This window comes from Narcine bancroftii, chromosome 6, assembly GCF_036971445.1.
Source record: "Narcine bancroftii isolate sNarBan1 chromosome 6, sNarBan1.hap1, whole genome shotgun sequence".
Taxonomy (NCBI): Eukaryota; Metazoa; Chordata; class Chondrichthyes; order Torpediniformes; family Narcinidae; genus Narcine; species Narcine bancroftii.
In genome coordinates, this window is record NC_091474.1 from 134854233 (window position 1) to 134878493 (window position 24261).

Here is a 24261-nt window from a genome sequence, read left to right on the forward strand (position 1 = left end):
ACAAGCAAAACAAGGCAAAGCAAGTTCAAACCTGGAATTCCAAATCATTGAAGTCATAATGGTATGATTCCGTAGCTAAATATGACACATAATATGTTTGGGCATTCTTGGAAAATATATACATGTACATCTCAACTGGCAGCATTAATAATTGAAGGAATTTATAGATTCGATCCCTTTAGGTTTGGCAGCATCTTTTGGATATATTCCTGGAGGCAACTTACCACTTAAACCTCCCATGTCCAACTCTCCAAACAGCCCCAAACATATACCCCTCGCACATCCAATGGCCCACAGAGCCCCTCAACATCTTACCATTCTTCCATCAATCCCACTTCATGATTGTGTTGCCGAGTTTGGCTCCAGCGCAATTCAAATATTTGCTGACAATAGCGCAACAGCGAGAAATAATGAGTCGGAATAGAGGATGGAGATCGGAAATCAGGGTGGGTGGTGACATCAATAACAATCTTGTTCTTAATGTCAGAAAGACCAAGGATTTACTGTGGCTTATAGGAAGGGGTGACCGAGGGACCCACACCTGTCTGCATTGATGGAACAGAACTAGAGGAGGTTAGTATCTTCCAGTCACTGGGTCTTCATACATTGGAACTCCTCTTCTGTAGCCAGCACACCAAGGCAACCATGAAGAAAGCACACCAGTAAGTCTAAGGAGATTTGGCGTGTCATCAAATATCCTATCAAATTTCTACAGGTGTACCTTTGAAAGTAGATTGACTTGTTGCATCATAGCCTGATTTGGTCATTTGAGTTCCCAGAACGCAGAAAGTAGCAAACATAGTGAAGTCCATCACAGACTCCGACCAACCATTCTCTCGTCGCATTACTCCCAAAATGTGCTCTGTAAAAGCACCCTCAACAGATGCTGGTTTTAGTCGTAATGAGATTGGAGTGACAAATGCTGAACTTGACAAAGAGTGCTGTGCTGGATTGAGAATAGGCTCTCAAATCAGGAACTTCTAACTTCTGCTGGTCCATTGGACTGTGGCAGAGGAGGTCGGGTGAGGATCGGGAGGGGATTTGTGCCAGGTTCAGGTGGCTATACTTATACATACACCTAACTCCAGCAACATCTTCCCTTGTCTCTTTCAATGACCTGGGATATATTCTGTCAGGCCTAGGAGACATTTGCCTTAATGCTCTTCAAAAGACCAGCAACATTTTTTATCTCAAAATGACCTGACAACTTAGCATTCTCCAGACTATACTTCCTTTCACTATCCTCCTTGTCCTTCTCTTTAGTAAATACCCATTGCAACAGTATTCCTGTTCTGCAATAAATTCTTTCAATTCTAAACCATTCCATATGATCATAAAGCTGAATCGAATTACCCAGAATTGTTTTCATCTACAGTCTAAAAGATATCAAATAAGATTCTTAATTATTTTAAATGATCAAATATCACTTGATGGAGTAAAAGCTTGACAACATCTTTTGTACAAATCTCATTTCACAGAGATTTGAACTTATTTTTCTTTTTTTTTTGCCTCAGGAGTGTCTTCAGCACATCACAAATGTCAGTAAAATAACATCCAATTTTGAGATTATTTGTCAAATATCACTGATGGGCAACAAGGGCACACACCTACAATGCAAATTAGAGTATTCACTTTCAAAGTGGCACAAAGTACCAATTAAAGCAATCTACAAAATGCATCTTTTAAATTTAAAGCACTAAAACCCAAAAGGAATGTTCTAGAAGGAAGTTTATACTTCAATATATTCTTACCATTTTCCTATCAGTAGTTTAATTCTGGAGTAGAGCCAACAAATTATAAATGGATATTTACAAAGTTTTTTTTATTAAAATCTCATGCATTGTCATGCAGTTTTTATAGAATTTGTAAAGCAATTGCAGGTCAAGATAGTTAATTGTGAAAAACACATGCACACACAAGTCAAAATAATGAAACTGTGGTAAAACAACACAGTTCAAATGCACTAATTCAAGAAGTAAAGTGAAGTCCTTGAAGACGTATTATACTGCAATGTACACACAACTGTGAATTTAAAAAAATTTTTTTTTGGATATACAGCACAGTTACAAACTTTAGATTTTTCCTTTTAAAGTATTTCCTTTTAATTTCCTTCATCCCACTTCTGACTCCATGTTTCATCTTGTATTCGTATGTGTGAGCTCTTAGATAACACATGGATGAAGGAAAAGTTTTACTTTAAAGTTGTTGTAAACAGCACCATGAAGTATGCCATGAGGCTGCAAGTCTCCTTAACAGATCTAACATACTGCCTCTTGCTCTGTGTCAGCCCCCTGCTGGTAGCCAAGTCTAATCAAACAGGAACTATAATCAGGTACTTGCTAGTGGCCATGCAAACATGATCACTATCATTATTTCTCCCTTTCTTAAACAAAAGTAGCTTACTTTTAACTAACATGTTTTCTTTGTATAACTCTTCAATTTTAACTTTAACACCACATTTTCATTATTAACATTGTTAATATTTTTAAAACTTATTTTGTGTGTTCACATTTACATACCTTAAAACTCGAAGAGCGAATAAGATAGCACTACTTCATTCTTTAACAGGAGTCCTTAAATTTGCTCAATGTGTCTCTTAGAAGGATTCACTGTCTTGATGATCTGATTGATTTTCTTTAAATCTGAGTTGTTGCTTCAGATGATGTCTTCTCAGATGTGCATTCAGGTTGTTCAACAGTATCCATCTTTCCATCTACTGTGGCTGGTCCCATTTGAAGTTCTCGACGATTTCTTCGCAGAACAGCACCTTCATCTGTCTGAATGGTTTATGATCTTGGTTGGACTTCACTAAGGACAGTTCCCTTCTGAGTCCATGTTTGTTTTGTTTTTTAGCCTTACTTGGTCACCAGTGTAGAGTTCCAGTAGGTTTTTTTTGTTCCTCTGTCAAAGTAATACTTTTGCTTTTCTTTCTGGTGTTCTTTGAATTTCCTCACTTTCTCCCCCTCTTTTGTTTTTAGGAGGTTCTTCTGAATGGATAGGTTTGATCTTAGTCTACATGCATTAAGGAGTTGTACTGGTGACATACCACACTCAAGAGATGTTGTGCGGTATACTAGCATGCTCTGGTAGAAGTCTGTTCCACTGTATTTTGCCTTTTTCATCAGTCTTTTCACTATCTGTGCCGATTTTTCCACGAGACCATTGGATTGTGGAACATGAGGACTTGACATCGTGTGTACAAAGTCCTATTCTTCAGCAAATTGTTGGAACTTTAAATTGCAAAACTGGGGTCCATTGTCTGTAAAGACCTTGCTTGCCATGCCATGTCTGGAGAATATGGCTTTTATACCTGTTATTACAGTATCTGCAGTGGTGGTGTTCAGTCTACACACCTCTGGATACAGGGAGTAATAGTCTGTGACTACAAGATAGTCCTTCCCTTGACATTCAGCACTACCTTCTGGTAAGGTCTGTTTGGTGCTGGGTGTGGATTTAGTGGTTCTGCAGGTTTGCTTGCTTGATATTTCTGACATATTGCACAGTTTGATACTTCATTTCTTATACCATTGTTGATTCTTGGCCAGTACATCATCTCTCGTGCTCTTTTCTTACACTTTTCAATTCCGAGATGTCCTCCATGGATCCTTTTTTGCATCTTGTTTCTCAGACTCTTTGGAATAAGGATTTTTCTTCCTTTGTAGATGATGTCTTCAACCTCTGATAGTTTCGCCCTTCAGTTCCAGTACTCTGAAACGTCAGGTGAGCAGTCCTGCTTCATGTTGGGCCATCCATCCAAGATGTTTTTTTTCTCAGTTGTCTCAGTGTTTCATCTTTGCATCTGATATGGGCAGGGCACTTCTGATCAAGTCCACGAAGGCTTTCACGTCTTCATCCATTTTGGTGTTTGCTGAATCTCTCATGTCAACAGTTCTAGACAACATGTCAGCTGTGTACATTAGCTTACCTGGAGTGCACGCTACATTCAGTGTATAGCATTGCAGCCTAATCACCATTCTTTGTATTCTAAATGGCTTTTGGAACAATGAAATCAAAGGCTAATTGTTAGTCTCTACACTGATTGCTTGTCCTGACATAAACTGATTAAATCTTTCATAGGCATATGTGATGCTGAACAACTCCTTTTCAATTTGAGGGTATTGCGTCTCCGCGTCTGTCATTGAGCGTGATGCATCAGCAATGGGTTGCCAGTCATCATATTTTTACAGAAGAACTGCACCGAGCCCACAATGTGATGCGTCTGATGATATCTTGATGGGTCTCGCTGGGTCGTAAAATCTCAGAACTGCTTCCTCTGTGAACAGTTTCTTTAGTTCTCTCCATGACTTTTCATGGTCATGACTCCACTCCCATTCAATGTTCTTTTCTGTTAGTCTTATCAATGGAGCCATCTTTTCTGAGAGGTTGGATATGAATTTACCTATATAGTTGACCATTCCATTAAACCTCTGTATGTCCTTTTTGCATTGAGGCCTTGGCATGTTCCCAATGGCGGACACCTTTCTGGCATCTGGTCTGATGGCAATAATATGTCATCCCGAGCTGGCATCTCTCTATTCAGCTTCAGGTTTGCTTTCCTTGTTACTTCCAGCACTTTCTTTAGTCTCTTCATTCTCGTGGTTCCCCAGACTATGATGTCATCCATTGAGGCATCAACTCCGTCCAGGTGCTCATTGACCTCATGGATAGTTTTGTGATACACTTCAAGAGCTGAGGCAATTCTGAATGGTCACCTTAAGAATATGTATTTGCCAAATGGACAATTGAATATGCACAGTCTTGAACTTGCTTCATCCGATTTCAACTGCCAAAATCCTGACAATGCATCGAAGTTGCTGTAAAACTTTGCATTTACAAACTGTGATGTGATTTCTTCGTGTTGGAAGCTTAAAGTGTTCTCTCTTTATTGCTCTGTTTAGATCTCTTGGATCCAGGCAAATTCTTTCAATTGTTGTCCACAACAATGAGTGAACTCACCCACTCCATTGGCTCATCTATCTTCTGAATTAGGTTCAGGCTTTCCATCCTGTCCAACTCTGCCTTTAGTTGCTTTTGAAGTGGAACTTTTCTGCATGGATGTATTATCAGTGGCACACTTTTATCCACTTTGATTCTGTGTTCTCCTGGAAGGATGCCTAGACCCTGAAATAGGTCATTGTACTCTCTCATGAGATCATCACAGACTGTCTCTCCTCATTTTCCACAATGAGGACTCTTTTTACCAGGTTCAGTTTCTCACAGGCTGTTAAACCTAGTATGGTCTGTACATCCTTTAGTACCACGATGAATGCTAGCATATGCTCTCTGTCCTTGTGTTTCACTTTGACCATGCATTCTCCTTGCACTGGTATCTCGGTACCTGAATATCCTGTCACCTTCACTTTTGTACCATACATCTTTGGTTTGTGTTTAATCTTCTTAAAATCAGTCTCTGATATTACTTAATTTATGCTCCAGTATCCAATTTAACTGAAATGTATGTCATTTACTTTTAATCTCTACATCCAGTCTGTTTTCTTTCTTGTTTTCAGTCACACCATCTACATAGAATTCCTCTATCTCTCTTTCAGCTATTGCATGAACCTTGTTTAATGGTTTATGTCTGTTCTTGTTCATTGCATCCACGTTGCAGCTAGTTTCACTGAACAGCTCTTTTGCCTGTGCTTTTACAGTTTCTGTAGCCCTACAGAGTGCTATGGCTTTTTCCAGGTCTACATTTTACTTTCTTAGCAGTCTTTCCTTTAGACTATTATCTGGAATACCACACACAAATCTGTCTTTTATCAGTCCACCAAATTCACATGTTTTGCTTCTGTTTCTCAATTCAGTCACATGCTGATCAATAATTTCTTCCACTTTCTGCACACGTGAAAATTTTGTGCCTCTCAAACATCACGTAACGTTTAGGTATAGAGTATGCCTCAAACTGTTCCATTATTTTTTCCAGTACAATTTTGTCTCCTTCAGCAGCAAATGTGAAGTTATTATACACCTCCAGGGCTTTTCATGACCCACCACATGTAAGAAAACTGACACTTTATCACTTTTCTCGTCAGCTCCGATTGCCATTAAATACAATCCAAATTGCTATTCCAATTTTCAGACACATCACCTGTCAACGGAAGTTTCACTAGTGGATTTAATCCTTCCATTTTTCTCTTTGTTGGCTTCTCTTCACTGATCAGTTGCCGACTTTAGGTTTTTCCTTTTAAAGTATTTCCTTTTAATTTCCTTCATCCCACTTCTGACACCATGTTTCATCTTGTATTCGTATGTGAGTTCTTAGACAACACATGGATGAAGGAAAAGTTTCTTTACTTTAAAGTTGTTGTAAACAGCATCATGAAGTATGCCATGAGGCTGCAAATCTCCTTAACAGATCTAACATACTGCTTCTTGCTCTGTGTCAGTCCCCTGCTGGCAGCCAAGTTTAATCAAACTGGAACTATAGTCAAGGGCTTGTTTGTGGCCATGCAAACATGATCACTCTCATTAAAGTACCGGGGGTTGATTCTGGGGGTTGGGGAAACTATAGCAGCATCCAGGGACAGTTTCACACACAAATCATCCCCATAATGGCGGCCGACCATGGGTCCATGCTAAGATGGCGCTTGACCCAGTCCACCTCAGGCACGAAGCCTGCGTATCGAGTAATGCTTCGGGAGGCATCATGATATCACTTCCGGTTTTGAGACAGCTGGACGGTAAGTGGCATAAAAGTTGACTGGAAAGTTTTTCCCTGTTCATCTCAACCTGAGCCAGGCGTTTTCTTCCGTAGCTCTGCTGTCAGTGGTGCTACATCTTTTATATATATTTAAACATGGTTTCCCCAATTGTTTTCTATACACATTTAAAAGATATGTGATCTCTGATGGTGTGTGGATTCGTCAGTATGGAAGAGGGGTAGGAGGGACAGTTTTGTTTTTGTTTGTTGTTTATAAGTTCAATATATTGTGAGGTTGAAAATTTTGTGTATTTTTTTTTAATTCAATTTTTTTCCCAGTAGTTGGCTTTGAAATACTCCTTTGTTGCTTTAGCAATATGCTTGCGATCATTGTCTTACTGTAGGATGAAACACCATCAATGTATTTGGAGGCATTTGCTTGAACCTCAGAATTCACTTTGCTTCTGCCATCAGCAGTTACATCACAATGAAGATAAGTCCTCCAGTTCCTGTGGCAACCAGACATGCCCAGGCCATAACATCCCCACTACCATGTTTCACATAAAAGGTGGTATGCTTTGGATCTTGGGCTGTTCCTTTACACCTCCTCACTTTGCTCTTGCCATTACTCTGATACAGGTTAATCTTGGTCTCATCTGTCCACAAGACCTTTTTCCAGAACTCTGCAGGCTCTTTTAAATACTTTTTGGTAAACTGCAAGCTGGCCATCCTGTTTCTGAGGCTAACTAGTGATTTGCATCTTGCAGTGTAGCTTCTGTATTTCTGTTCATGAAGTCTCCTGAGGACAGTGGTCATTGACACATCCACACCTGCTTCCCGAAGATTGTTTCTGATCTGTCGGAGAGGCGTTTGGCCATTTCTTTCCCTTCATTTTGATGAGAATTCTTATGTCATCAGCAGTGGGGGGGGGGGGGGTCTTCCTTGGAATAGCAGTCTCTTTGCAATTACTGAAGTCACCAGTAAGCTCTTTCATCTTAATGATGTTCCAAACAGTTGATTTTGGTCATCCTCAGATTTGGGTAATGTCTCTTCCTGTTTTATTCTTGTTTTTCAGGCTCATAATGGCTTATTTTGCATAATTCTGGTCCTCAGGTTGAAAAATGGCAACTACGGACTCTAAAGGTGATCAAAAGCTTAGAAGTAAGCCAAGCTCTCTCACGTCTGCACAATGAACCAAATATCTGAGTCATTACAAACATATGTGAAGCCAAATATCTCAAACGTTATGTTGCCTGAAATGGGGAACTATCTTTAAAAATGCTTTATTTTTAACATAGTCAAATCAAAATGTATATAAATAACCTGAATACAATCTGGAATGTGCTCTTTAATCACATTAAAATTGTTTGATTACAAATTTTAAACTGTGGAGTTCAGGGATGAATAAAGGGAAAATATGTCTGTCCCAAGGGCACTGTATATAATTTGCATGGTGTGTGTGTGTGTACTATGTTCCAGACATTTGCTGTTTTGTCAGACTGTATATAATTATACAATCAGATGACAATGAACTTGAAAAAGATCAAAGTGAGAATCAAACCATTCAAGAAAACTTGAAGAGGAAAGAACTACCAATCTCAAAGAATGCTACCTGATGAATATCTTCTGGCCCAAAATTTCCTCTCTGAATCAAATGCAAGAAGGTGACAATCTTGGATAATAAGTAAATAAAAATGGAGAAATTGCACCTGAAAACATGAATGAATATTTCACATTGGCACATTCAATGTTTCCCTCAAAATTGTATCCTTCAATCCAAATAAATTGTGTTAAAGACTAAGTTTAGTCAACTTAAATTACTTTATACCTCTTAGTTACCTTGGCTATTTCTATAATAAAACATAGTTGAATTATAACAGTTTGGATGCTTTGGTGATCTTTGTTGTATTAAACACCTTCCATTCTTTAGACCAGATATGGAAGCCACTCACCATTCTGATTCTAACAAAATACAAACTGCTTGTTGAACACTGGGTTCAATGATCTATGGAGGCAAAGTTAGTTGAGGTCCTGCGTCAGGACAATTCTGTTGCCTCCAAAAATGCTGTTAAGTTGCTCCAACAATTTGTCTTTTGCTTAAGATCACAGTCTCTACAGTCTCTTGTGACAACTGTATTTTCAGTGACCACACTGATAGTTATAAACAGCACATTTTAAAAATTTGATCAACAGTGAAGCTAAACATTACTTATTATGTCAACAACATCCAAATTACTTCAAAAGATGCAGATTTTGCTTGCATTAATGTGTCAAATTTATTGCGATACAGCTCAATCAAAAATGTCAACCCAATCTTTTGCTGTCCTCCTAGTTCAATACATCTACACTGGACAAGTGTTGTCAGCCAAAGACTGTTCCAGGTTAGAATTCCTTCCACATATTACTTTTCTACAAGGCATCATTATGATACTATGTTAACCATTCTAATTATGTTGATGCAGAGATCAAGGAGGCAAATTGTCTTTTCTGAGCATAGTTCAATTTGTTGTCTTTGCTTTAATGGCATTTTTAATACAAAGAAATTGAGAAGCAAGAACAAAAGACTAAAAGCCACAGGGATAGGACTCATTTCCTAAGTGGAATGTGACTTCCATACACAAAACCACACAGCGAGGATTCTCACTGCAGTCAATGAACTCAGCCTGATACAAGATGAATAGCCAATGCATGTTGGAGGAAGTCATCGGCAAACAAAATTTAAAAAGTGAGAAAATTAATCTCCCATACATTTCAGTAGTAGTTTTATTATACAATTAACTTCTACATCGTGTTAGATACTTTTTATTTAAACTTCAATTGGACTTGACAGTCTCTGATTACTGAAATTCACCATGAAAACTGTTAACCAAGTATACATTGCACCATTTAGTTCTGTAAGCTGCACACAAAATTAAAGTGAGCATATTTTCTGTCTAAAACTTAATGGTAAGAGAAGATGAAACTCCAGAGATTACACACCTTAAATTAATTTGCTTCATTTGAGCCCATTTAGAAAGTAAGGAGCTCTTTCTGATGATTTTAAGAAAGGCTGTGTCAGCATAAGTTACAAATTTAATATTAAACACTGCATGGTTTCAATTTTCATGAAACTCCATACATCACCCACATCCCTTCTTCAAAATTTTCACTCAAAAGAAGAACAAATGCAATGCATTTTCCACACTGGCTTAAACACTGACAAAGATTTTTGTCACATGAGAACTGGAAGGTAATCCATCATCAAATTAAGTGTGCTGTCTCTCCATAAAATCGTCATCACTGAAGTCTGAATCATCATCATCCACCTCCCCCTCAATAACTGATCGCTTTCCTTTGCAACAGGAGACAATTAATCCAATTAGGAAGACCTGCAGATAGAAAACAGTCCCATTAATGCAAAGCTCTCAGGCAAGGTAAGCGTCGTCACAGTTTAGCTTGATTCTCCAAATCATACTTTCAATAACAGTAACAATATGGAGTAAAATAAACCTCCAACATTATCACATATTGCAAGTTGCCTAATGGGAGCAACAATAATGTAAAGAGGAGAGAGGGAGAGAGAGGAGATGAAAGAGAGAGGAGGCGAGAGAGAGAGAAAATTAAAGAGAGAGAAAAAGTGAATGAGGAGGAAGTGGAGCGGTTTGGGCAGACAATTTCAGGCTTGATCAGGGACAAGAGGGCAATTGGAACATACTTGGGATGTTTTAGTTAATAATTCACTCCAGAATTTACATTACTTTTGTATAGACCGGTACATTTTAAACTTGTATATGTATCTCATGATTGACATCAGTCAATCGTCAACTATCTGCCTGCCAATGGCCATGGCACGTAACAACTGATTTAGTACTCACTTGTGATCAGTTATCTGAGAGGGGTGGACATTTTTCAGTAGAGGCTTGTTAATATTTAGCTAATCTGAGTGCGGCTTAAATCTGCGTAACAGATACAGAGTTTCATTCTCATCGACAGCATTTGGTTTCAGTCGGAAGTTAAAGCCAGGATTCTTTACTGAGTGTTTTCCTGCCTCATGTTTAATAATGGACAAAATGTTTTTATTGAAGTCTACAAAATACTAAAATGTTGCTATAATATGGACTAATTAATTGTTTAGATATAAAGTAAACATAAACCTTGACTAAAAGATGGCTGGGCAGGTAAGGTGCTGTAGCCGCAAGACGTGTGAGGTGATCTGAGGGATTTCTACATTAAGCTCTGATTTTTGGGAGACCAACATGCTGAGGTGGAGTCTGGGTTTCAGGCATTACAAAGCAAGAGTTACTTTAGTAGCTTGCTTCGAGAGGATGCCACAGTACTCTGGTTAGGTGGTGGTCTCGATATAAGAATGCGAGAATGTAAATCAGTCAGGCAGATATGGCAGCCCAGTATGCATCCTCAACTATGGGCTTGTCCAAAGGGTAGTAGGTAATCTGTTGACTGGATGCTCATGAACAAGGGAAGATGAGCAATCTAACCAAGACATTGTGCAACAAATCAATGAGTGAAAGGAGATTATTTTCAATGTGAAAGGACAATATAGTCAGGGATAAATGTTGACCTCCATTGGGTTGTTTGTCCAGTGACTTATCTAGGTACAATATGCCTATGGCAAGCACATTTATTGCCTCCTACTGTTAAAAAAGTACACATAAAGCTGACAATTGGGCAGTTTTTACGCGCAATTGGGCTAGTTTTGAGAATCAGCCGTGTGTGTATTGGGCAGTTTCTCAGAGGTCATGAGTTCCTGTTCCCTAAACCACAAGCGAGTTCATTGTAACAGGGTTAGAAGTGGGATGGGCAAAAGGTTTTTAAATGGGGAGAATCAGTCACTCTCGCTCTCTCCCCCCACCTCCTCTGTTTAAAACCTCTGCACTTAGCATGCAATTACACTCATTTGTTTTGTTCAAGAAACCAGCATGTTGAATTTCCAGTATATTGATGTGCAGCCTCTCCAGAGATGGGCACAGGAGCGTGCTGTCTGGAGAACTGCAAATGCATTGCTGTTAAATGCTGTCGCACCGACGGTGATTGAATGCCATTCCTTCGCACCCAAGGCCAGGCTGAACCGGCCTGACTGCGGAGCCAAGAAGGACAGCTTGTAACTGAACTTCCTCTCTCATCCCGAACAACTCTGCCCAGCTTCAGTGGGGAACATAACATGCACAAAAGGGATTGAATACTCACTGTTGCAATTCTTCGATTACTTCAATGAAAATTCAGATTCTCCCTTTGTTTTGCAAGAGTCTGCTGCAGGCCACAGATAACACAAGGGGTCTCCCAGTGAAGATAAACATTGAGCAAGTCAGGCACGTGTTATTTTCCCCTTCTCAACACACATAGTCTCTCCCCTTGCGGGATTCAAACATAAATGTTGCTGCCACTTCAGGGTGAAATTAAATTTTACCTGCGATTGTTCAGAGGGTTGCCATTGCCCCCTCTGAGGTCTGGTTCGCCCAATGGTAGTGCTGACCTTGGGTGCAGTGCTGTTGGAGCGCCACTCCGGCACCTCACCAGGCTGCTCTGGGCTGGCATCTTATCAGGCTGCTCTGGCCCCAAGCTGAATGGGCAAAATGGCCATCTTCCTTACCCAAAATCCCCCACACAGTTGTAACTGTTCTGCCAGTGCCAGGGAAACTCAAAGCAGTTCCATCTGTGTGGGAGATTATGGGTAGGGAAGATGACCATTTGCCCATTGATCCTGCATTGAGGTGCCAGAGTGGCTCCAAAGCAGCCCGATGAGATGCTGGTCCAGAGTGGTCCTCTGGGGCACTCAAGTGAGCCCTGGCCCCTGGCATCACTGCATCCCGGGATTGGAGATTCATTGTTGGTCTTGGGATATTGCGTGGCCGAGGTGAGGACAGTGGCGTCCCTCCTCCCCCCCCCCCCACAAATGAAGCCCAGGGCATCTTCCCCAGCTGCCATACCATAAATACCCCTATATATTTATCTGAAGCTAAGAATTTTTGGGGGCACTTGGATGGATCAACAATTACGGCTCCACAACATATGTGGAATTCAGAAACAGGTTCTGTTGAGGTGGTATGAGGAGCTGCAAATTGAATGACCAACAATCTCCTCAGTAAGCCACATGCAGGGGGGCATGGCAAGATGGCGTAGAGTCTAGACGTGTAAACTCGACCTCTCTAGCCAGACTTTTAAGAACCCGCTTTTAACTCTTTGTTTTTAAGTTTAAACTTTTTAAAAACTTAGTTTAAAGTATCAAGGAACTGTTATGGCTATTAATGGTAAAAAGATTAAACCTCAAGTGCAGAAGAAACTACATTTTCGGAGTGTTGAAGATTTAGAGCCAAGAAAGCCTGCTATGACTTCAGATTTGCTTTTCTCTGTGTCTAAGTCACAAAGATTGCCTGTGGGATCTGAAAAAAAAAATGCCTACTACTCACCAGGAGAAGGATATCGCTGGAATTACTCATTCTCAGGAGGAAGGTGTGTGTTCCCAAGAAGTGGATACTGATTCTGGCAGTTTGCCAACTTTGGCAGAGGGAGCTCCATTGTTTGAAACTACTCAGGCTGTACTCCAACCTGAAGTCCTTAAACTTGTCCGTGAGTTCTTGAAACAACAGCGAGTTGTGGGGGGAGATCAGCATCAACCCACTGAGGAAGTCGGGGTGTCATCGCTGGGAGTTCAAACTTGCAGTAAATCTGATAAAATGCCTGCTGTTGAGCTGCAGCAGGAGCTGCAGTTATCTGGTTCTGACACTACGTTAAAGAAAGCAGGGTTGGGTCTTTCTGAACTACAAGTTAACCTGTTAAGTACTTTTACTCAGCCAATATTGCAAGAATTGGCTCAAATGAAAGATAGTATGAGGTCAGAATTCACTACAGTTAATGCATGATTGGAAGTATTTTTTGAAGATTAAAAAAAAATTCAGTCTGCTTTTTTGGAATGTAAACAGCAAATGGCCTCTAATACAGAAAAAGTGATGGAGGTGGAAAATTAAAGAATTGCGAGAACGTGAGAAGAAGTTAGAGAGGAAAGTAGATTATTTGGAGAATCAAAGTAGAAGGAACAATGTGAAGATTGTTGGTTTGCCAGAAGGTATGGAAGATCAAGATCCTCTTCGATTTTTTACAGAATGGATCCCACAAATATTGGGGCAAGAATTTTTCTCTGGAGGCTTGGTATTGGAAAGAGCTTATAGAGCCTTAAGAAGAAGACCTCTGCCTGATCAATCACCGAGACCTGTGATAATTCGATGCTTGAATTATTTGGACAGAGAAACTATACTTCGTCTAGCAGTGCAAAATGCGAGACAACAACAAGCTCCATTAATGATTCAGAATAGTAGAGTTTTTTTTATCCCGATTTGAGTCAGGAGGTTATTCAGCGTTGGCGTCGATTTAATCCAGTTAAAGAAGTTTTGTGGCGTTAAGGCTATAAGTCTACTTTTCGTTATCCGGCAGTGTTGAAGGTGTTTTGTGGAGACTTTCAATCTCGGTTTTTTGAAAATGAGCGTGAAGCAATGATTTTTGCTGATTAATTGCCAGATGTACGAGGACAAAGACGTAGCCCACCATTGTCTCCTAAAGAAAAATCTGGTTGTTTTGGAAATGGAAGAAATGGTAGAAATGGGAGAAATAGGAATGGAAAGAGTCTAACTTCTCTTGAAATGGGGTCACCGAGTTTGGAATCTCTTGGATGAATAAAAGAACTTTCTTATTCTTACTTTATTTTTATGTCATTATGATATCTTGTTGTTATTCTTTGTTTGGCTGGGGAGGGAGAGATTTGTTCTATGTTCTATTAGTCATCAGCCACTGGTGGGTGATCCACACCCAAGTTTGGTTTAAGGATTACTACCTTTTGGTAGTTGTTTTTGGGTTTTTTTTTACTTTATCTTTTTTAAAAAAAAATAATTTCTATTTTATTTAGACTTTAATTTGTGGTTTCTTTTTCTCCTATTGGAGGGCCTATTTACGTTATTTTGAGTTTTTATATATAGATATTATTAGTTCTTAGTAATATTAGTAGATATGTCAAAGTTGAGGTTTGCTACTTTTAATGTTCGAGGTTTAAACACACCGATTAAGCATAAACGTATTTTGGCGTATATTAAGAAAATGAAAATTGATGTCGCTTTTTTACAAGAAACACATCTGAATGTCAAGTGAAGTATGAAATTGAAGAGGGATTGGGTAGGGCATGTATATTCTTCTTCATTTAACTCCAGGGCTAAAGGCGTAGCAATTTTGATACATAAGAATTTATCTTTTGAATTACAATCAATGGAGGGAAAGGCAGGATATTTTCTTAAATTAAATTGTAAGATTTTTAGTGAATTGTGGAATTTACTTAATATTTATGCCCCAAATGAAGATGATGAAACATTTATCTCTGATGCATTTTTATATCTGGGTCAGGGTAATGAGAATATTTTAGTTGGTGGTAATTTTAATTGTGTTTTGGAACCTTTATTAGATAAGTTCCCGAAGAAAGTTAAGAAATCTAAAATGGCAGTTCAGGTTCAAGCGCTGATGAAAGATTTTAATTTAGTGGATATTTGGAGACATCTTAATCCGACAGAGAAGGATTTCTCCTTTTATTCAGCTAGACATGAATCGTTTTCAAGGATTGATTTTTTTTTTAGTATCAGCACATTTACAGGGGAAAATACAACAAGTGGAATATAAAAGCAGGGTGATTTTGGATCATTCTTTATTATACTTTACATACATAACTTCTGAGAAAATTCAAATGGCTTAACGTTGGAGGTTTAATATAATGTTAAAAAACAGAATTTATTGATTTTTTGAAAGAACAAATTAATTTCTTTTTGAAAGAAAATTCTAATTCTGTTCATAGCAAATTTGTAGTATGGGATTCTATGAAAGCTTATTTGAGAGGACAAATAATTAGTTATTATGAAATTCGATCTTTGGTAAAGCATGTGTTTGGTAGAGATATGATTTTACCTGAAATGACTAAATTTGAGACTTTTCTTATGAAGGTACCAGAGAAGGGTTATATTTCAGTTATGTATCAAATATTACAGGATGGTATGGATAAAAAGGGTTGGGATAAATCTAAAGGTAAATGGGAAGTGGAAATTGGTTTTATTTTTTCCGAGGATGATTGGTCAGATATTTGTTATGATAGTGTAACTAGACTGAAAAATGCACGTTATGCAATGATTAATTATAATTTTTTACATCAATTATACTTAACACCTGAAAAGCTAAAAAAATATGGTTTTCATGAATCAGATTTGTGTTTTAGATGTGGTAACGCTGTTGGAACTTTTTTTCACGCGGTTTGGTCATGTATATATATATACAATCTTTTTGGAAGAAAGTACAATTGTTTCTGGAATACCTGTATAAGATTAAAATACCTTTAGATCCGACAGTATTTTTATTGGGTAGTTTGCAACCTCTGAAAGGTATGGGATTAGATACATTTCAACTTGCTTTTGTATATTTAGCTTTATCTGTAGTGAAAAAATGTATTGCTAGTATGTGGAAATTTACAAATATGATTGATATTAATAGATGCCATAATGAGATGAAATATTGTTTAATAATGGAAAAAATCACGTATGTTTCACGTGATAACTATTAATATTTTATTACTTTTTTATTAATAAGTGGTTGTTATATTCAGAATATTTACATTTTGATTTATATTGATTAGATCTTAATATGTATGCTTAATTTTCCTTTATTTTTTTCTCTCTCTTTATGGCTCTCCTTAGGAGAGTTGGCTGAAAGCAGGGGGGGGGGTTCTCTTTTTTTTTTCTTTTATATATATATATATATAAAATATATCGTTCATGTTTAGTTTATTGTTATATATGTTACTTATTATCTCTACTTTGAACGAATAAATAAAGATTTTAAAAAAAAGTAAGCCACATGAAAAGTTCCATCAGGCCAAATGGACATATTTTGATGCAAAGGCTCCAGGAATGACATGGAAGGAAAAGAAACAAAAAAACAATCCTGGCAGACCTTAGCACATTGGTGGGGGGGGGGGGGGGGGGGGGGCGGGGGGGTGAGCAAGAGCAGGGGCACAAAAGGAGATGGTTGACATTTAATGTCCTGATAAAGAGTCACCAACCAAAATGTCAACTCACACCTTTTCCCTTCACAAATTTTCAAATGCAGTCCCTTTAGTCACCATGGAAGGAAGAGGTTTAGATTCATACAGCTAATAGCACCACCAGCAACAGGAAAAGAAAGTTTTCTTGGAATGAGCTTCACGAATTGAAGAGTAAAAAGAGGATAATTATACAACAGCGAATAGGGAACATGATAGAGAAGTTAAAATTAAATGCCTATTATCTTCATTTATGAAACCTTCCAAACAAGACATAATTTTGTGGCATCAGAGGTTGAATCAAAGTCCATTACAGAAACACAAATGCAGGGTGAACAAGGCTAGGAACTGCATGTTCCAGGATAATTGACCTTGATAAAATGATCCATATTCAGATGATCAGGTAGATGTATCAGACTGAAGTGGAGATGAAAATAATAAGTGAGAGAAGGAGTTGCAAAAATCATGGAATCTCTTAATACAGTAAAACCCCTGGTATCTGGCACGCATGTGGATTGGTAGATCCTGGATAAGTGTATTTTCCGGTTGCTTGAGACTTACTCTTTCAATGCCAAACTAAAATTTATCCGCAGCCTCATGATCCGCTGATGTGAAAAGTGTGATGTCGTTCAATATTTTTATTGGTGTCAAACTTACATAAAACTGATTAATTTTCTGAGCCTGGGCCTTAATGGCGTAGATGAACCAAAGTTAAAAAATTCCTCCATAAGCACTGTACGACTTTCACCTTTTTCTAGTTTCTTGCATACCTCCACACATTTTCACCTGCCTGATTGTTTTACTTTCAGCATGGTAATGGTTAGTGGGTAAATTTGTCCAAAATAATCTCCTGCGAAGGGAATCTCTGTTTGCTTATGTTGGTCACAGGTAGAAACTGGTTGTGGGTGTCACATAGCGCGAACTATCGGCGAGACGTGCCAAATTTGAATGAGTATTTTATACCTATTATTTTATTCTTACTTTCAATCTATTTATTTATTTATTTATTTTTTTCCAGTGCTTCAATTCCAGATACTCGAGGCTTTACTGTGGTAGCTATACTTTTGGGCATAAAATGAATTGAAATATAATAGGTGATTGAAACAAAGATTATGCAATTACAGAAAAGCAGTAGCTGCTGCTTAGAGAAATATTTAATAATTTTTAATGAATATATATTTCATTAAGAACGGAAGACTCCATGTGAAACATTATTTATCTTTGGTTAACTCAACACTTTGGCTTTCAAAATTCCATGGAGTGGCAGTTAGCCTTAAAAAAATGAGAGAATCTTAAAAACTATAACAGATCACTCAAAGAATATTAAAAGAATAAATTATAATTTGAGAAACTTTAAAAATATATAACCACTGTTTTAAGACTTTCCATAAATAAGACAGGAAAACATTGATATTTTCAAAGTTGAGATGTTATGTTTAATTAATGGAAATAGATTGAATGATAACAATTATTTAGTTTTTGCCTTTGAAGTAAAAGAAACTAACAGCATATCAAAAATAATAGGTAAGTAAAGGAGCAAAAGAGAAAGAATAACTTTGTATATTTATTAACATAAGAGCAAATTGCAGTTAGCTAACAAATGTGACAAAGGACTGACAAATCGCCTGGACCTGAGAAATATTTGCGTGTATTATACCTTATTACTCGAGACAGAGGGAAAGAAAACAAGGAATTAGAGGCAAGTAAGCCTAATATTTGTCATTGGAAAAATGACCAAATTTATGATTGTGATAGTAATGTAATTGCAAACACATATAATTAAGCAGAGTTCTATGAAAAAGATATTTTTTTATCATTGAATCTTCTGAGCAGATCCTAGAAAGCATTGTATATTTGGATTTCTATAAGTATTCAACAAAGGGCTACTGCACAAGATGAGGACAGAGAATTTGAGGATAATCTGTCAATACTGACAGAGTAGGAACTCAAGTCAACAGTATCAATGGGAGAAAAAGAATGATCAATGTTTCAGGCTGGAACAGAGAACATTCGGCTCTTGATGTTGTGCTGACCTATGTATTCCTACCAAAAAGTACAAAACCCTTCCTACCTCGTGACCCTCTATTTTTCTTTCATCCATAAATGCCCCTAATGTTTCAGCCTCCACTACCACCCCCAGCAAGGCATTCCAGGCACCCGCAACTCTCTGTGTAAAAAACTACCCCTGATGTCTCCATTAAGCCTTCCTCCTGCCACTTTTCCACCCAACTCTGCATCTTGTTTATATCTTTTAGTTATCTATGACAACCTTCAGCACTATCCACAACTCATTCAACCTTCTTATCCATCTTAATTACTGACCCATCCTTCCACCTCTTCATCTAGGTCATTTATTAAAATTACAAAGAGCAGGAGTTCCAGAACAGATATCTCCACTAGTCACTGACCTCCAGACAGAATATTTTCTGTCCACGACTACTCTCTGCTTTTAATTTTTAATTCAAAGATTCCATGGATCCCATGCCTCATGACTTTCTGAATGACTCTTTCATGGGAGACCTTGTCAAACGCCTTAATAAAATCCATACGGATCACATCCCTATTTACATCAATTTATTTTGTTACATTTTCAAAAAACTTGTGCTATCCCTGAGATAGACTACTTAACAAAATGCTCAAAGATCCCATCCTTAAGAATCCTCTCCATTAGTTTGCACACCACTGACATAAAACTCACTAGTCTATAATTCCTAGGATTCTCCCTATGACCCTTTTTAAAAGGAAACAATATTTGCCATTATCCAATAGCTGGCATCTCTCCTGTGGCCAAGGAGGACTCAAAGATAATAGCCAATGCTCCAGCTATATCTTCCATCCCTTCTCACAGCAACCTGGGATATATCATGTCTGGCCCTGGGTCCACATCAATCTTAATGTAATTAAGAAGATCTAACACTTCCTCTTCCCTAATCTCAACAGCATTCAGCACAAAAGCCTGTTCAATTCCACCTTCACCCTGAGCAAGGTCTTTTTCTTTGGTGAATACTGAAGCAAAGTATTCATTTAAGGTCACCCAAATCTCCTTCGTCTCCAGTCACATGTTGCCTTCTTTATTCTTAAGCAGTCCCACCTTCATTCTCGTCAACCTTCTGTTCCTCACGTACAGATAGAAAACCTTGGAGTTCTCCTTAATCCTACTTGCCAATGGCTTCTCATGCCCCTTTGAGTCTCCTAATTCCTTTCTTAAGTTCCTTCTTGGCTACCATATAATTCTCATGACCCCTTCCTGTTTCCTAACTCTATGCTTCCTTCTTCTTATCTATCTGCCTCACCCATTTTGTCAAACACTGTTTCCTTTTCCTATCATCTTTTCCCTGTCTCAGTTGGACAAACCTCTCCTGAACCCAGTGCAAGTGGTCCCTACACATCCACCACATTATTTGTGTACTTTCTCCCGTGAAAATCTATTCCTAATTTACTCTCCTTAGTTTCTGCCTCATACCATCATAATTGGGCCGCACTTCAATTAAACACTTTATCATTTTGTCTGTTTTTATACTTGTCCACAGCTATGGTAAAGCTCAGGGAGTGGTGATCCCAATCACCAAAATGCTCCCCCACTGAGAGCTCTGGCACCTGTCCAGGGTCATTATCCAGTACCCTTCATCATGACTGAGAGTGCAGAGGAGAAACAGCCAGTATGAGCAGCCTATTTTATTTTTGTTTCAGATTAATTAATGGTCAGAAAACAAAATAGAAACTGTGGGCCATTTTCAAATTGGCAACCTGTAACTACTGGTTGGCCCAGGGAACAGCGGTAGATACTCTGCTAGTAATGAGTAGATGAAGGAACCAAGCATCATGCATCTCATCTTACCGAAAATACAATTAGAAATGTGGGAAAGTTAAGTTCTGAGGACATGAATAATCTGTTAGCATTCTTTTGTAGACAATGTGAAGGGGTAAGAATATGGCAGATGAAGTATTGTGAGAAGGAACACATTGTCCAGTTTGGTATGAAGAATCAAAAGGTAGTGTGTCACTGAGTGGCTGAGACTATTACACATTGGTGTTTCAAGAGATTCACAAGAAGCAGCAAGTTAGCAAACAGGCTAGTGTGACAGATTATGCTATATTTTATATTGTATATAGATATGTTTTATAGGAGATAAATTGTGGGAGGTTTTTTTTTAGTGTAGGTCACATACAAACACTTCAAAACAGATTTCATTTAAAATGCTGGAGCTCTGCTCAAGCCAGACAATTCAGGCTCTGAGTGCCTTTGCAGAAACTTTGAAGAATGCCTATAAAGACTTCACAAGTAGGTGTTAATTGGACATGCTATGGAATAGTGGATTATTGTTTTGGAAAGCAACAGATGAACGAACTCAGAAGATTGGGTCTGGAGCTGCAGTCTGTCTGAGTGGAGTTGGCTGTTCTAAGAGGTTCAATGTGGTTTTCTCTGAGTGAGTGAGAGAGAGAGAGAGAATTCAGTTCTATGGTTCAGCAGCAGCTGGGACTGGAACAGGACAAGCTGGAAAGCTTGTGGAAAAAAACCATTTTGAAGACAGATGAGTTCTTAGTTCAGCCTGGTCAAAGCACATACAAGAGGAGAGGACTGGCTCCCTAATGTTTCACTTAAAATAACAGAAAAAAAAAGAACTCTGTGGTGACCTGAAAGAAAGAGGTTATCATTTGGAAAACCCTGATGGGGCAAGTTTCTTCAGCAAGGCCCTGACGTGGCTGATTAAAAGGAATCAGTTGTGAGTGTCCAACGAGTAACAAATCTCTGAAAACTGACAAGAACCTTCCTGAGCGGTGACCATTTATCTTTCAAGCACCAAAGCCTGGTGAACTTCATAAATGTTCAATTCTGTGCACAGTCTAAGAATTGCCTGGTACCAGTGAACTTGGTACCAGTGAGAACTTGGAGTGAGAAGTGAGATTGGACTGTGAATCAAAAACCTTTTTTTGAACATTAACACATTACATACATGTGCACTTAGAAATAGAAGGGGGTTAAATTAGGTTAAGTTACGTTACTAGTGATAAGTTAGAGTTTGATCCTGTTTTGATGTTTAAAGATAATTGAAAGCAACTTTTGTTTAAGTAGCCATTTGCCTTGGTGAATTTCTATTGCTGCTGGGGTTTGGGGTCCTCTGGACTTGTCACACTAGTAGCACAGGAAACCAAAATTAAAGGAGCATAAAGGTAGAGGGGGTCAAATCAACAAGGGAAATGTTCACATGCCATCCCTTAGAATGACAAATTTTACATATTTTAGTTTTTCTATCCACATTATATTTTAAATTTACCGCTTCAGCACAGTTGCAGGTCCTTGCAGCTCATGAGCCACTAACCTCTCAAATATTCCAATTAAACTACAAACACCATACATTTTTGAAACTGAGAACCTTGAGGAATCCCAAGCAGACATGGGAAGAACGTACAAATTCCTTCCAGACAACAGCAGATTTGAACCCAGGTCACTGGCACTGTAACACCACTGCACTAACATGTCATTTCGGCATCTAGCTCAAGGCCTGGTTATGAAACTCAGCAATATTCAGAGTCCCTTTATCTCAACACTGCTCTAGGTTCACTGCCAAAGCAATAATTTATGGTGCTATGGACAGCAATCAATAAAACACAGTTCCTCTGTGGAGTGACACAAATAAACTAGATCCTTTTGGTTTACATGTATATCTACAATATGGTGAATATAGCTAAACTACTTTTCACTTTTGACAGGAAATCTCAAAGCTTGCAAAACAAAACTGGAAAGCTAGAAATTTGGCAACTGGTTACTTTCCCAGCACATTGTTCTGAAGTTACAATGGTTTCCTAGAATATAGTTTGCATTTAAATTAAGTGCAGGCATCTTTCTTCTTTGGCTTGGCTTCGCGGACTAAGATTCATGGAGGGGTAAAAGTCCACGTCAGCTGCAGGCTCGTTTGTGGCTGACAAGTCCGATGCGGGAGAGGCAGACACGGTTGCAGCGGCTGCAGGGGAAAATTGGTTGGTTGGGGTTGGGTGTTGGGTTTTTCCTCCTTTGCCTTTTGTCAGTGAGGTGGGCTCTGCGGTCTTCTTCAAAGGAGGTTGCTGCCCGCCAAACTGTGAGGCGCCAAGATGCACGGTTTGAGGCGATATCAGCCCACTGGCGGTGGTCAATGTGGCAGGCACCAAGGAGGAGTTGTAATATTGTACCTTTTCTTTGGTGCACCTCTGTCACGGTGGCCAGTGGAGAGCTCGCCATATAACACGATCTTGGGAAGGCGATGGTCCTCCATTCTGGAGACGTGACCCATCCAGCGCAGCTGGATCTTCAGCAGCGTGGACGATAAAAGGCCCTTTTGGCCCGTGAACCCCTGCCACCCAATTGACTTACACCCCCGGTACTTTTTGAAGGGTGGGAGGAAACCATAGCATCTGGGAAAAACCTATGCAGCCACGGGAGAACGTACAATCTCCTTAGACAGTGCCAGATTTGAACCTGTGTTACTGGCGCTCTAATAGTGTTGCACGAGCCACTATGTTAACTGTGCCATCCCTTATATCTACAGAAGAAAATCCACACTTGGGTTATAAAGGAAAAATTACAAGTACGTGAAAGAAATTAGCTATATCTTAAAGTTTTACAAAGCCTGACATTGCTCCACTTGCAAACTAATATTTTCTATTGTCCTTCAATTTATTGCAAGCTTCAGAAAGATCAATTTAAATCTAAGAACGATCCAGAAGCCAAATTGTAACAGCAATAAAAATAATGCACTTACTGCAATAAATGCCCAGTTGCCAAAGTAGTAAATGACGTTGAAGAACCAGAATTTGTGAAGGAAGAGATAAGTCCGAGTCACTGTGCACTGATCTGTATTCAAAATAAAGGAAACAAATAAGAAAGATTGATGATTCTTCAGTAAAATAGATTACAGAAACAATTTTTTTTCTTATCTTCTCAGTCCCCATGATTTGCCCTTATCGTGAGCTTGCTGATACATGTCGAGTATCTTTGCACTTTGTGTTCATTCAAGCCCAAGTATCAGTTTCATGGTCAAGATCAAAGTGTTCTCACCTTACAACTCCTCAATAATGTTGGATAAATCTGAATGGATTCCCCTCAATAAAAGATCCAACTTTAAGTATACATCCTAATGTCAGTTAATTCAGAAAATTTATGGAATCTCCACTCACCATTGAAATCATACGAGCCAGGAGGGGAGTCTGGCTTCAGCGATCTTTATTTCAGAAGTATTTTTGTTCATTTTGTACTGAGAATTTTATCAATTAAATTTCATCATGTTAAAATAGTTGTGATTGAAGGAAAGGCCTCCAACTGACATATTTTTCTATAACATATTGATAACAACTGTTCTTGAAACAAACCATTAAATAACGTTCTACTGAGGCCAAGCCGAACAAATACAATTTCTGCATTGAATACTTTTGTTTTCTTGGGATCAACCTCAAATTCAGAATAATGATAGCATATAGTCTCATTGAAATTTTCTTTATTACTTCTAATACATTACATAATATGCAATGCAAAACATGCAGTATGTAATAAGTGAATAATATATTCAGCTTCCGTGGCAAGCCTCCT

At 38.5% G+C, this 24261-nt stretch overlaps 1 protein-coding gene and 1 long non-coding RNA gene across 3 annotated transcripts in view; one reads left to right on the top strand and one right to left on the bottom strand.

Moving 5' to 3' along the window:
• Nucleotides 1–9140: 9140 nt before the first annotated feature.
• The window catches only part of lmbrd1 (LMBR1 domain containing 1), a 296648-nt gene continuing 281527 nt past the window's right edge, over nt 9141–24261 (bottom strand). For both annotated transcript variants that reach the window (XM_069886140.1, XM_069886141.1), the window contains exons 15-16: nt 23438–23529; nt 9141–10011 (exon numbers count right to left, since the gene is read on the bottom strand). In XM_069886140.1, the coding sequence (XP_069742241.1) occupies nt 9889–10011; nt 23438–23529 (215 nt within the window). In that variant the 3' untranslated portion in view covers nt 9141–9888. The remainder of the gene's footprint in view (nt 10012–23437; nt 23530–24261) is intronic.
• Nucleotides 9983–23540, top strand: LOC138736504 (uncharacterized). Its single transcript, XR_011340319.1, has 3 exons — nt 9983–10056; nt 23225–23263; nt 23363–23540. It is a non-coding gene; the product is annotated as an uncharacterized lncRNA (long non-coding RNA).